General features: G+C 43.8%; 1 protein-coding gene across 1 annotated transcript in view; it reads left to right on the top strand.

The window, feature by feature from the left end:
• EDC4 (enhancer of mRNA decapping 4) overlaps window positions 1–14,753 on the top strand; it is a 425,877-nt gene that overhangs the window by 140,532 nt on the left and 270,592 nt on the right. The window contains exon 11 of the mRNA XM_053715906.1: window positions 3,292–3,391. Coding sequence (XP_053571881.1) covers window positions 3,292–3,391 — 100 coding nt within the window. The remainder of the gene's footprint in view (window positions 1–3,291; window positions 3,392–14,753) is intronic.

The following is a 14,753-nucleotide window of genomic DNA, read 5'->3' as shown; positions in this document are numbered from 1 at the left end:
CTGTGATTGCTGCCTTGCAATGCATCCCTCCTTATCTGGCTTTTCATGCCGATAAACCTGTTCTACAAACCAAGGTTAGGTTTCTTCCTAAGGTTGTGTCAATTTGCAACATTAATCAAGAGATTGTGGTTCCTTTCTTATGTCCTAATCCTCCTTCATCGAAGGAACGGTTACAATGTATTTCTGGATTTAATTTGTGCCTTGAAGTTCTATCTTCGGGCCACGAAGGAATTTAGACAAACCTCTTTCTCTGTTTGTTCTCTTTTCCGGGAAGCGTATGGGTCGGAGGGCCTCTTTTTTTTTTTACTTCCTTACCTTTTTGTCTGAGCAGTGTCTTCCGTTTAGCATAGAAACGGCGGGACATAAGCCTCCTCTGAGGATTACGGCTCATTCCACGAGAGCAGTGGTTTTCTCTTGGGCCTTCAAAAATGAGGCCTCTGGAGCAGGTCACACACCTGGGGGTTAGAATATCTAACAATGCCTCAAAAATGGTCAAGGATAATTACATCCCCTTGCTGTCAGAACTGAGATCCTTAAAAAACGCTTGGGATCACAAGTCCATCTCGTGGATGGGGCGTATAGCATCTATTAAAATGTCTTTCCTCCCTAAGCTCACCTACTTGTTTAGGTGCCTTCCCATCAGAGTCCCTATGTCACTCTTGCTACAGTTCCAGAGTGAAATAACAAAGTTTATTTGGAAGGGCTTGACCCCCAGGATAGCTCAAAAAAACCTGAAATTTCCTATACATCTAGGAGGCCTGGCTTCCCCCTCTGTGGTAAAATACTACGAGGGGGCCATGCTTACCCACATTTCCCAGTGGGGAGTTCTTCAGTCCCGTGATAAATGGCGCGAGATTGAACAGGCCTCTTTACCACATAATGTCCTGCTCAAGGACGTTATTTGGACTCCTCCACACAGTCGCAGAATTTTAGGTATCAGCAATCTAGTCATCACAGAATGCCTTCAGGTCTGGGACAAGATCCGGCATCGCCAACTGATTGCCCCCCACCCTTCCCCTATCACTTCGGTGGCTGGTCTGCTCTCTGGGTTGGCGGATACTCACCCGAATATATGGGCCAGACTAGGGATTCGGCGGGTCTCGGACTTCTGGTCCGCATCACAGCCCGATGGCTTTATAGACCCAACTCTCCTGGGCTCCCCTGGAGATATTCCTCCGGTCCTCTTTTTTGAAACTATCAGGATTAAAAGTCTCCTGAGAAGTTGGGGTTTTCTCCCCACCACCTCTCGTCAGTCCACCCCATGGGAGTCTGTCTGGAAGACGGGTCACAGACTTACCCGGCCATTATCGTTCCATTACAGGACTCTCGATGGCACTGTCCCACCTGAAATTGCCCCGCACTTACAGATCTGGGATGCTTTATTGCATTTCCAAATTTCGATAGACGCCTGGCAAAGGGCCATCCTTCTGACGAAAAAAACCCTCCATTGCATCACTATGTTCGAAACTTATTACAAGGTGATTTCTCACTGGTACCTGGTTCCCACACGCCTAGCAAGGATGTACTCAGGTGTGTCGCCTCTTTGCTGGAGGAACTGTGGTTTGCAGGGCACCATGCTCCACATTTGGTGGGAATGCCCTAAAATTACTATCTTATGGTCTCAAGGTTTCCGCGCCCTTACTGATTTTGGAATCAGAATTCCGCCTGGCCCGGCTACTGCTTTGCTCCACCTGGGCTTACAGGATCTACCTAAGCATCAAGCTATCTTCAGTACCTACTTATTGGCCTCTATTAAGACTAACCTGGCTAGGTCCTGGAAAAAAGAAAACCCCCTCCATGGAACGAGATTGAGAAAACCATGGCCTTCTTATACACCATGGAAAAGACTATATATTTTGATTTAAACAAACTGGATATATTCGAACTTGCTTGGGCCGATTGGAAAGACAAGTTCGATACTTCCTGGAGCCCTCCTGTCACGTCCTAAAGCCTACAGCCTGACTCTTCTTGATCTATCTACCATCTTCCTCACTGTTTCCCTCTCCTCTTCTGTACCCCCCCTCCTTCCCCCTCCCCCCCTCCCTAGACTTTGTTCTGACTCCAAGACATGTGTTGTGTTATATAGGTTCCTTTTCAGACATCCCATTTGTTCTCAGACTAATGCGAGATGTCATCTCTCCACCAGGGGAGTCCATCTAATCTTATTAATATTTTATTGTTTCTCATCTTTGGGACCCCTGGCTCTATTTATAACCATATACTCCTGTATGCCATTGATGTTTGTGTTTGGGACCTGCGTGTCCCTCATTGTTACTCCTATAAGTTTGAAAATAAAAGGTTTCAAAAAAAAAAAAAAAAAAAAAAAAAAAAAAAAAAAAAAAGAGGCCTTCGGGAGAAAGGTTTTGCAGGCTGTGGTGCTCTCGGATTAGGGTCCACCTGTTTTTTCCTCCCTTTACCATTCCGTGTACTGTAGAGCTTGGCTATATGTTTCCCACAAGTAAGGAATGCAGCTGTGGACTCTTCCCATATTAAGATGGAAAACATAAATTATGCTTACCTGATAATTTCATTTCCATCTGTATGGGAAGAGTCCACAGCTCCCCCCCCCCGTGTTCTCCGATGGGCGGCCCTAAATTTTGAATTTTTTTCTTCTGGTACCTTTCACCCTGATATTTCTCCTACTGTTCTTTGTTCCCTCGGCAGAATGACTGGGGTTATGAGGAAGTGGGGGAGGTATTTAAGCCTTTGGCTGGGGTGTCTTTTCCTCCTCCTGGTAGCCAGGTTCAGTATTTCCCACAAGTAAGGAATGCAGCTGTGGACTCTTCCCATACAGATGGAAATGATCAGGTAAGCATAATTTATGTTTTCCGCACTTTCATACATCTCACCTTTAGATTGTAAGCTTGAGTGTGGTGTATAAAAGTGTATTTAGTATGATTTTTGTTGTTCATGGACAGACATTAATTTTCTAGTTATGCTTTTGATTACATATTTATTATCGGTATCAAATCTTTGCAAACAAAAGAGAACCATTTTTATTTTTTTCTGATTGTATGTTACAATAGTCCACTTTTAATATACATATCCTGTGTGTATGTTTTTATGGAGCTGTACAGTAGCACAGGTGCATCACTATTTTATTTTGCCAGATAGGTACTGGCACACGAGAATTATTTTTAAATGTTTGTTCTTTGATCCCCAAAGTGAATACAAATGACAGTGTTGTCACCTAATAGTGAGAGATCAGCTGCCCCACCAAGGCTGACACCGATTCCTGGTTGCATTGTTCTACAGTATGTTTTTAATAAGTCTCCATTTTCCTTTTTACAGATTTTCTCCTGACCCCTTTAGTTCCAGTGTGCTGCCTGGGTTAAAGGCCTCTCTGGATCTGTCTGCGGAATTTTTAATACTCACTGATGTACAGAGAAAGGTGTGTGCACATCTAGCAGTATCTGATCATTATGCTTTTAATTGCTTTTTTTTTTTTTCTTGGAAGAAAATGTTTGACTTAAAGAGCACCACTTTCTGACATACCAAGCAGTTCCCATTTGTCATAGAGATGAGAAATGAAGCAATTTAACTTGCCTTCAAACTAAAATACACAATATTATTAAAGGGATATGAAACACAAATATTTTCTTTCATGTTTCAGATGAGCATGCAATTTTAAGCAACTTTCTAATTTACTCCTAGTATTAATTTTTCTTTGTTCTCGGTATCTCTTTTGAAAAGCAGGAATGTAAGCTTAGGAGCTGCACCATTTTTGCTTCAGAACCCTGGGTAGCGCCTGCTGATTGGTGGCTACATTTAGGCTGTAGAATTATTTCTCAATGGAAGCTGAATAAGTGTAATTTCAAAACTCACCATGGACAGGTCCTACAAAGCAAAGCAGTTTTTATAGTGAAAGTCAATCCTAGTGTTTGTGAAACCCTAGGATTGACAATTGAAACAAATAAAGGGGACTTTCATTCATGAAGTATACAATACTTCATGCTGAAAGTTCTTTTATTTTTTTCAAGCGTTCACCGTTCTGAGTTGCTCATGCAGCCCACGGCAGAACGCTGTTTCTCCTGTTAAGTGTAGTCAGTCCACGGGTCATCCATTACTTATGGGATTATATCTCCTCCCTAACAGGAAGTGCAAGAGGATCACCCAAGCAGAGCTGCTATATAGCTCCTCCCCTCTACGTCATACCCAGTCATTCTCTTGCACCTAACTAATAGATAGGTCGTGTGAGAGGACTGTGGTTGTTATACTTAGTTTTTATTTCTTCAATCAAAAGTTTGTTATTTTAAACAGCACCGGAGTGTGTTGTTCTTTCTCAGGCAGCATTAGAAGAAGAATCTACCTGAGTTTGTGTATGATCTTAGCGGTCGTAACTAAGATCCATTTGCTGTTCTCGGCCATTCTGAGGAGTGAGGTAACTTCAGAACAGGGGACAGCGGGCAGGGTTCACCTGCAAGGAGGTATGTTGCAGTATATTATTTTCTAAGGAATGGAATTGACTGAGAAAATACTGCTGATACCGATGTGATGTAAGTGCAGCCTTAAATGCAGTAGTAGTGACTGGTATCAGGCTGATATGTATGTATGTTTACACTGAGGTATTTCTAGGGAATGGAACTTCACAAAGAAAATACTGTATACATTTAACTTATATTTGAGCCTCCACTGCAGTGAAAGCGACTAGCAGCAGGCTTTTTAATAACATTTCATAATTTTATATTTAAAACGTTTACTGGCATGTTAATCGTTTTTCTCTGAGGTACTTGGTGATTAAACTTTATGGGCATTATTTTTCCACATGGCTGTCGTTTGTTTATGAATAAAATCAGTTTACTGAGCTTCCCCACTGTTGTATTATGAGTGGGAGGGGCCTATTTTGGCGCTTTATTGCGCAGTAAAAATTCAGTCACAGTCTTCCTATTTCTTCCTCCATGATCCAGGACGTCTCTACAGAGCCCAGGGGTCTCCAAAACTAGTTTTGAGGGAGGTAATCACTCACAGCAGACCTGTGAGACTGTGCTTTGACTGTGATAAAAACGATTATATTAAATTGTTATCCGTTTTTGGGTACTAAGGGGTTAATCATCCATTGCTGGTGGGTGCAATCCTTTGCTAACTTAATGCATTTACTGTGAAAATTTGGTTGCTATAACTAATTTGGTTCATTGTTATTTCAACTGTGACAGTTTTTTGTGCTTCTTAAAGGCACAGTAACGTTTTTTATATTGAAAAGTATTTTCCAAGCTTGCTAGTCTAATTGCTAGTTTGTTTAAACATGTCTGACACAGAGGAATCTCTTTGTGCAATATGTTTAAAGGCCAATGTGGAGCCCAATAGAAATTTGTGTACTAATTGCATTGATGCTACTTTAAATAAAAGCCAATCTGTACATGTAAAGAAAATTTCACCAGACAACGAGGGGGAAGTTATGCCGACTAACTCTCCTCACGTGTCAGTACCTTCGTCTCCCGCTCAGGAGGTACATGATATTGTGGCGCCAAGTACATCAGGGCGGCCCTTACAAATCACTTTGCAAGACATGGCTAATGTTATGACTGAAGTATTATCTAAATTGCCAGAATTTAGGGGTAAGCGCGACCACTCTGGGGTGAGAACAGAGTGCGCTGATAATAATAGAGCCATGTCTGATACTGCGTCACAATTTGCAGAACATGAGAACGGAGAGCTTCATTCTGTGGGTGACAGATCTGATCCAAGTAAACTGGACTCAGACATTTCAAATTTTAAATTTAAGCTTGAGAACCTCCGTGTATTACTAGGGGAGGTATTAGCGGCTCTGAATGATTGTAACACGGTTGCAATTCCAGAGAAAATATGTAGGCTGGATAAATATTTTGCGGTACCGACGTGTACTGACGTTTTTCCTATACCTAAAAGGCTTACAGAAATTGTTAACAAGGAGTGGGATAGACCCGGTGTGCCTTTTTCACCCCCTCCTATATTTAGAAAAATGTTTCCAATAGACGCCACCACACGGGACTTATGGCAGACGGTCCCTAAGGTGGAGGGAGCAGTTTCTACTCTGGCTAAGCGTACCACTATCCCGGTGGAGGATAGCTGTGCTTTTTCAGATCCAATGGATAAAAAGTTAGAGGGTTACCTTAAGAAAATGTTTGTTCAACAAGGTTTTATATTACAACCCCTTGCATGCATTGCGCCTGTCACGGCTGCGGCGGCATTCTGGTTTGAGTCTCTGGAAGAGACCATTAGCTCAGCTCCATTGGATGAGTCCTTAAGCTAGCTAATTCATTTATTTCTGATGCCGTAGTACACTTAACTAAGCTTACGGCGAAGAACTCCGGATTCGCCATTCAAGCGCGCAGAGCGCTGTGGCTTAAATCCTGGTCAGCCGATGTGACTTCTAAATCTAAATTGCTTAACATACCTTTCAAAGGGCAAACATTATTCGGGCCCGGTTTGAAAGAAATTATCTCTGACATTACTGGAGGTAAGGGCTATGCCCTGCCTCAAGACAGAGCCAAACCAAGGGCTAAACAGTCTAATTTTCGTGCCTTTCGTAACTTCAAGGCAGGAGCAGCATCAACTTCCTCCGCTCCAAAACAGGAAGGAACTGTTGCTCGCTACAGACAGGGCTGGAAACCTAACCAGTCCTGGAACAAGGGCAAGCAGGCCAGAAAGCCTGCTGCCGCCCCTAAGACAGCATGAAGTGAGGGCCCCCGATCCGCAAACGGATCTAGTGGGGGGCAGACTTTCTCTCTTCGCCCAGGCTTGGGCAAGAGATGTCCAGGATCCCTGGGCGTTAGAGATCATATCTCAGGGATATCTTCTGGACTTCAAAGCTTCTCCTCCAAAAGGGAGATTTCATCTTTCAAGATTGTCAGCAAACCAGATAAAGAAAGAGGCATTTCTACGCTGTGTACAAGACCTTTTAATAATGGGAGTGATCCACCCAGTTCTGCGGTCGGAACAAGGACAAGGGTTTTACTCAAATCTGTTTGTGGTTCCCAAAAAAGAGGGAACCTTCAGACCAATCTTGGACTTAAAGATCCTAAACAAATTCCTAAGAGTTCCATCGTTCAAAATGGAAACTATTCGGACAATCTTACCTATGATCCAAAAGGGTCAGTACATGACCACAGTGGATTTAAAGGATGCCTACCTTCACATACCGATTCACAAAGATCATTATCGGTACCTAAGGTTTGCCTTCCTAAACAGGCATTACCAGTTTGTAGCTCTTCCCTTCGGGTTAGCTACGGCTCCAAGAATCTTTACAAAGGTTCTGGGCTCTCTTCTGGCGGTACTAAGACCGCGAGGAATATCGGTAGCTCCGTACCTAGACGACATTCTGATACAAGCGTCAAGTTTCCAAACTGCCAAGTCTCATACAGAGTTAGTTCTGGCATTTCTAAGGTCGCATGGGTGGAAGGTGAACGTAGAAAAGAGTTCTCTATTGCCACTCACAAGAGTTCCCTTCTTGGGGACTCTTATAGATTCTGTAGAAATGAAAATTTACCTGACAGAGGACAGGTTAACAAAACTTCTAAATGCTTGCCGTGTCCTTCATTCCATTCAACACCCGTCAGTGGCTCAATGCATGGAGGTAATCGGCTTAATGGTAGCGGCAATGGACATAGTACCTTTTGCACGCCTGCATCTCAGACCACTGCAATTATGCATGCTAAGTCAGTGGAATGGGGATTACTCAGATTTGTCCCCTATGCTGAATCTGAATCAAGAGACCAGAGATTCTCTTCTATGGTGGCTTTCTCGGCCACATCTGTCCAGGGGGATGCCCTTCAGCAGGCCAGATTGGACGATTGTAACAACAGACGCCAGCCTGCTAGGTTGGGGCGCTGTCTGGAATTCCCTGAAGGCTCATGGATCATGGACTCAGGAGGAGAAACTCCTTCCAATAAACATTCTGGAATTGAGAGCGGTTTTCAATGCTCTTCTGGCTTGGCCTCAGTTAGCAACTCTGAGGTTCATCAGGTTCCAGTCGGACAACATCACGACTGTGGCTTACATCAACCATCAGGGAGGGACAAGGAGTTCCCTAGCGATGATGGAAGTCTCAAAGATAATTCGCTGGGCAGAGTCTCACTCTTGCCACCTGTCAGCGATCCACATCCCAGGCATGGAGAACTGGGAGGGGGATTTCCTAAGTCGCCAGACTTTTCATCCGGGGGAGTGGGAACTTCATCCGGAGGTATTTGCCCAACTGCTTCGGCGTTGGGACAAATCAGATCTGGATCTCATGGCGTCTCGCCAGAACGCCAAGCTTCCTTGTTACGGATCCAGGGACCCGGGAGCGGTACTGATAGATGCTCTGACAGCACCTTGGGTCTTCAACATGGCTTATGTGTTTCCACCCTTCCCGATGCTTCCTCGATTGATTGCCAGGATCAAACAGGAGAGAGCATCGGTGATTCTAATAGCGCCTGCGTGGCCACGCAGGACCTGGTATGCAGATCTAGTGGACATGTCGTCCTGTCCACCATGGTCTCTGCCTCTGAGACAGGACCTTCTGATTCAGGGTCCTTTCAAACATCCAAATCTAATTTCTCTGAGGCTGACTGCATGGAGATTGAACGCTTGATTCTATCAAAGCGTGGATTCTCGGAGTCAGTGATTGATACCTTAATACAGGCTAGGAAACCTGTTACCAGGAAAATTTACCATAAAATATGGCGTAAATACTTGCATTGGTGCGAATCCAAGAGTTACTCATGGAGTAAGGTTAGGATTCCTAGGATATTGTCTTTTCTACAAGAAGGTTTAGAAAAGGGTTTATCTGCTAGTTCGTTAAAAAGGGACAGATCTCAGCTCTGTCCATCCTTTTACACAAGCGTCTGTCAGTAGTTCCAGACGTTCAGGCTTTTTGTCAGGCTTTGGCCAGGATTAAGCCTGTGTTTAAAACTGTTGCTCCGCCGTGGAGCTTAAACTTTGTTCTTAACGTTTTACAGGGTGTTCCGTTTGAACCCCTTCATTCCATTGATATCAAGCTGTTATCTTGGAAAGTTCTGTTTTTAATGGCTATTTCCTCGGCTCGAAGAGTCTCTGAGTTATCGGCCTTACATTGTGATTCTCCTTATCTGATTTTTCATTCAGACAAGATAGTTCTGCGTACTAAACCTGGGTTCTTACCTAAGGTAGTCACTAACAGGAATATCAATCAAGAGATTGTTGTTCCATCATTGTGCCCTAATCCTTCTTCAAAGAAGGAACGACTTTTGCATAATCTGGACGTGGTCCGTGCCCTGAAATTTTATTTGCAGGCAACTAAAGATTTTCGCCAAACTTCTTCCCTGTTTGTCGTTTATTCTGGACAGAGGAGAGGTCAAAAAGCTTCGGCTACCTCTCTCTCTTTCTGGCTTCGTAGCATAATACGTTTAGCCTATGAGACTGCTGGACAGCAGCCTCCTGAAAGAATTACAGCTCATTCTACTAGAGCTGTGGCTTCCACTTGGGCCTTTAAAAATGAGGCCTCTGTTGAACAGATTTGCAAGGCTGCAACTTGGTCTTCACTTCACACCTTTTCGAAATTTTACAAATTTGACACTTTTGCTTCTTCGGAGGCTGTTTTTGGGAGAAAGGTTCTACAGGCAGTGGTTCCTTCCGTGTAAAGATCCTGCCTGTCCCTCCCGTCATCCGTGTACTTTTAGCTTTGGTATTGGTATCCCATAAGTAATGGATGACCCGTGGACTGACTACACTTAACAGGAGAAAACATAATTTATGCTTACCTGATAAATTCCTTTCTCCTGTAGTGTAGTCAGTCCACGGCCCGCCCTGTTTTTACGGCAGGTCTAAATTTTAAATTAATCTCCAGTCACCACTGCACCCTATAGTTTCTCCTTTCTCGTTTGGTTTCGGTCGAATGACTGGGTATGACGTAGAGGGGAGGAGCTATATAGCAGCTCTGCTTGTGTGATCCTCTTGCACTTCCTGTTAGGGAGGAGATATAATCCCATAAGTAATGGATGACCCGTGGACTGACTACACTACAGGAGAAAGGAATTTATCAGGTAAGCATAAATTATGTTTTTTCTAGAGAGGTCACGTTTTCAATCTGGCTTGTCGTCCTTGGGAGCCGGTTTGCTATATGGCTTCAAAAAGTGTAAACTGTGACTCAAGACTTTTCATATTCAGCTTCATACGTCCTAATATAAATCATTTTTAGGCTCCTAAATTATATGCTAGATATTGGTTGTCTGCTAAATTTCAGGTTGCTCTTCTGTGAATTTCTTCATATCAGCACTTAATGTGAAAGGGAGTATTTTCTTTCTAATGACACGGTGAGTCCATTGATCATCATCAATTACTGTTGGGAATATCACTCCTGGCCAGCAGGAGGAGGCAAAGGGCACCACAGCAAAGCTGTTAAGTATCACTTCCCTTCCCACAACCCCCAGTCATTCTCTTTGCCTCTAGTACAAGGAAGAGGTGAAGTAAAGAGGTGTCCTGATTTAAGATTCTTTAAGATTCTTCTATCAAGATTTTTTTATTTTGAAGTCTGGGCAAGATTTCTCTGGCCTTCCATCACATCTGGGTATAGCTGTACTCCACGTTAGTCTCTTCAGCAGGTCTGTGGTGGCTTTAAAGCAGTTAGGAACTTGTAAAGTGGGTTTCCTAACATGTTGCTGCCCTGGTATAGAAAGCCTTAGTAAGCTTACTCTGCCTTTCTTTTTACAAAGGTCTCTGTGAGGAGCAGCATCCTCTCAAACTTTGTGAGTCGTCTGACTGCCGGACGACTAGAATGCAGGTAAGTGACTTTTATCTTCTAAAAGTTTGGAGATTGTGCACTTTATGTATTCTGCAACTCTGATTGGGACATGATATACCCTAGTTGGGTATCCTTAGGCAGCATGCAGGCACTTATATTGACTTTGAGAGACAGTCTGTTTCTCCTTTAGAGACTTGTTGTAGGGTGTTTTCTCTTGTAAAGGTGTATCCAGTCCACGGGTTCATCCATTACTTGTGGGATATTCTCCTTCCCAACAGGAAGTTGCAAGAGGACACCCACAGCAGAGCTGTCTATATAGCTCCTCCCCTAACTGCCACCCCCAGTCATTCTCTCGACAAGAAAGGAAGTATCAAGAGATATGTGGTGACTTAGTGTAATTTTTTACCTTCAATCAAGAGTTTATTTTTAAACGGTACCGGCGTTGTACTGTTTTACTCAGACAGAAATTGGAAGAAGAATCTGCCTGGAGGTTGATTATCTTAGCGGTTTGTAACTAAGGTCCATTGCTGTTCTCACACATAACTGAAGAGTATGGAAAGAAAACTTCAGTTGGGGGGACGGTTTGCAGATCACCTGCTTTGAGGTATGTGCAGTATATTATTTTCTAGAGAGATAAGGTCTAGAAAATGCTGTCAGTGCCTGATATATTTGAGGTAAGCCTGATACAGTGATTTAACAACGACTGGGATCATGCTTACAAGATAAGGGTAATATTCATGTTAACTCTCGTATTGCTTAGTGTAAAAACGTTTGCATAACTTACAGAAAAAACGTTTTTTCTCTGAGGGTGATAAATCTTTATTTGGGGCCTAGTTTTCCACATGGCTTGTTAGATTACTCCTAGGAGTACTTTTTTAAGGCCCTCTGACATTGAGTGCATGGTGGGAGGGGCCTATTTTCAAGCACTTTATGTATGCGCAGTTGATATTCAGACTGAGACATCCAGCTTCCCTAAAGGAGTCCTCTGGCATCTAGGACCACTATAGAGGGTTTTTTTCCTGCAAAAAGCGTGTTTAAGGGCAGGTAGGAGCCACAGCAGAGCTATGGCAGTGTGTTTGACTGTTTTTTAACGGTTTTACCGTTTTTCTAATCCGGTTTGGGGCCTCCATTTGCAAGTGGGTGCAATGCTGCTTTAGTCTCTTATACACACTGTAAAAATTTTGTAGAGTTTACTACTTTTTAACACTGTTTTGCAGTTTATGTGGTAGTTTTTTTCTCTTAAAGGCACAGTACCGTTTTTGTTTAATTGCTTTTTCACATTTATTAAAGTGTTTTCCAAGCTTGCTGGTCCCATTACTAGTCTTTTAAACATGTCTGACATAGAGGAAACTCCTTGTTCATTATGTTTAGAAGCCATTGTGGAACCCCCTCTTAGAATGTGTACCAAATGCACTGACCTTTCTATAAGTTATAAAGATCATATTATGGCTTTTAAAGATTTATCACCAGAGGTTTCTCAGACTGACAAAAGGGAGGTTAAACGACCTAGCTCTCCTAATGTGTCCGAACCTATATCTCCCGCGCAAGTGACGCCAAGTACATCTGGCGCGTCCAGTGCGTTTACCTTACAAGACATGGCGACAGTTATGAACCATACCCTCACAGAGGTGTTGTCCAAACTGCCAGGGTTACAAGGAAAGCGTGACAGCTCTGGGGTTAGAACAAATACAGAGCTTTCTGACGCTTTAGTAGCTATGTCTGATATACCCTCACAATGTACAGAAGCCGAAGCAGGAGAGCTTCTATCTGTGGGTGACATTTCTGATTCAGGGAAGGCGTTACTCCAGTCTGACTCTGAAATGACAGCATATAAATTTAAGCTTGAACACCTCCGCTTGTTGCTCAGGGAGGTTTTAGCGACTCTGGATGACTGTGAAACTATTGTAGTCCCAGAGAAATTGTGTAAAATGGACAAATACTTTGCAGTGCCTGTTTACACTAATGTTTTTCCAATCCCTAAGAGGTTTTCAGAAATTATTACGAAGGAATGGAATAGACCAGGTGTACGTTCTCTCCCCCTCCTGCTTTTAAAAAGATGTTTCCCATAGATGCCGCTACACAGGACTCGTGGCAGACGGTCCCTAAGGTGGAGGGAGCAGTCTCTACAATAGCTAAGCGTACAACTATCCCCGTCGAGAACAGTTGTACTTTCCTAGATCCAATGGATAAAAAATTAGAGGGTTTCCTTAAGAAAATCTTTATACAACAAGGTTTTATTCTCCAGCCTCTTGCATGCATTGCCCCAGTCACTACTGCAGCGGCTTTCTGGTTCGAGTCTCTTGAAGAGGCTCTACAGGTGGAGACCCCGTTGGATGATATCCTAGACAGGCTTAAAGCCCTTAAGTTAGCCAATTCATTTATTTCTGACGCCGTTTTTCATTTAACAAAGCTAACGGCTAAGAATTCAGGATTTGCCATTCAGGCGCGTAGGGCGCTATGGCCTAAATCCTGGTCAGCTGACGTTACTTCAAAGTCTAAGCTTCTCAACATCCCTTTCAAATGGCAGACCCTATTCGGGCCTGGACTGAAGGCGATCATTTTTGATATTACTGGAGGAAAAGGCCACGCCCTTCCCCAGTATAGGTCCAACAAATTAAGGACCAAACGGACTAATTTTCGTTCCTTTCGAAACTTCAAGAGTGGCGCAGCTTCAACTTCCTCTACTGCAAAACAAGAAGGAAATTTTGCCCAGTACAAGCCAGTCTGGAGACCTAACCAGGCTTGGAATAAGGGAAAGCAGGCCAAAAAACCTGCTGCTGCCTCTAAGACAGCATGAAGGAGTAGCCCCCGATCCGGGACCGGATCTAGTTGGGGGCAGACTTTCTCTCTTCGCCCAGGCTTGGGCAAGAGACGTCCAGGATCCCTGGCCTCTGGAGATTGTTTCCCAGGGATATCTTCTGGATTTCAAAGCCTCATCTCCAAAGGGGGAGATTTCATCTTTCACAATTATCTGCAAACCAGATAAAGAGAGAGGCATTCTTACGTTGCGTTCAAGACCTTCTGGTTATGGGAGTGATCCACCCAGTTCCAAGGGAGGAACATTGGCAGGGATTCTATTCAAATCTGTTTATAGTTCCCAAAAAAGAGGGAACTTTCAGACCAATCTTGGATCTCAAGATCCTAAACAAATTTCTCAGGGTCCCATCCTTCAAGATGGAGTCTATTCGAAACATCCTACCTATGATCCAGGAGGGTCAATATATGACTTCCGTGGACTTAAAGGATGCTTATCTCCACATTCAGATACACAGAGATCATCATCGGTTTCTCAGGTTTGCCTTCCTAGACAGGCATTACCAGTTTGTGGCTCTTCCCTTCGGGTTAGCCATAGCACCAAGAATCTTTACGAAGGTTCTAGGGTCCCTTCTGGCGGTTCTAAGCCCACGAGGCATAGCGGTGGCTCCTTACCTGGACGACATTCTGATACAGTCGTCGAATTTTCAAATTGCCAAGTCCCATACGGACATTGTTCTGGCATTCCTGAGGTCTCACGGGTGGAAGGTGAACGAAGAAAAGAGTTCTCTCTCCCCTCTCACAAGAGTTTCCTTCCTAGGAACTCTGATAGATTCAGTAGAAATTAAGATTTTTCTGACAGAGAGGTGGCTCAGTGTATGGAAGTAATCGACTTAATGGTAGCGGCAATGGACACAGTTCCGTTTGCCCGCCTACATCTCAGACCACTGCAACTTTGCATGCTCAATCAGTGGAATGGGGATTACACAGATTGGTCCCCTCTGCTAAATCTGGATCAAGAGACCAGGGATTCTCTTCTCTGGTGGCTATCTCGGGTCCATCTGTCCAGAGGAATGAGTTTCCGCAGGCCAGAATGGACTATAGTGACGACAGATGTCAGCCTTCTGGGCTGGGGCGCAGTCTGGAACTCCTTGAAGGCTCAGGGTTCGTGGACTCAGGAGGAAGCCCTCCTTCCGATAAACATTCTGGAACTAAGAGCGATATTCAATGCTCTTCAGGCTTGGCCTCAGCTAGCTGCGGTCAGGTTCATCAGATTTCAGTCGGACAACATCACGACTGTAGCCTATATCAACCATCAGGGGAG

The sequence above is a fragment of the Bombina bombina genome, chromosome 1, assembly GCF_027579735.1.
Source record: "Bombina bombina isolate aBomBom1 chromosome 1, aBomBom1.pri, whole genome shotgun sequence".
In the NCBI taxonomy this organism is placed as follows: Eukaryota; Metazoa; Chordata; class Amphibia; order Anura; family Bombinatoridae; genus Bombina; species Bombina bombina.
The sequence above is the reverse complement of the archived record's forward strand: the minus strand, read 5'-3'. Positions and strand labels throughout refer to the sequence as shown.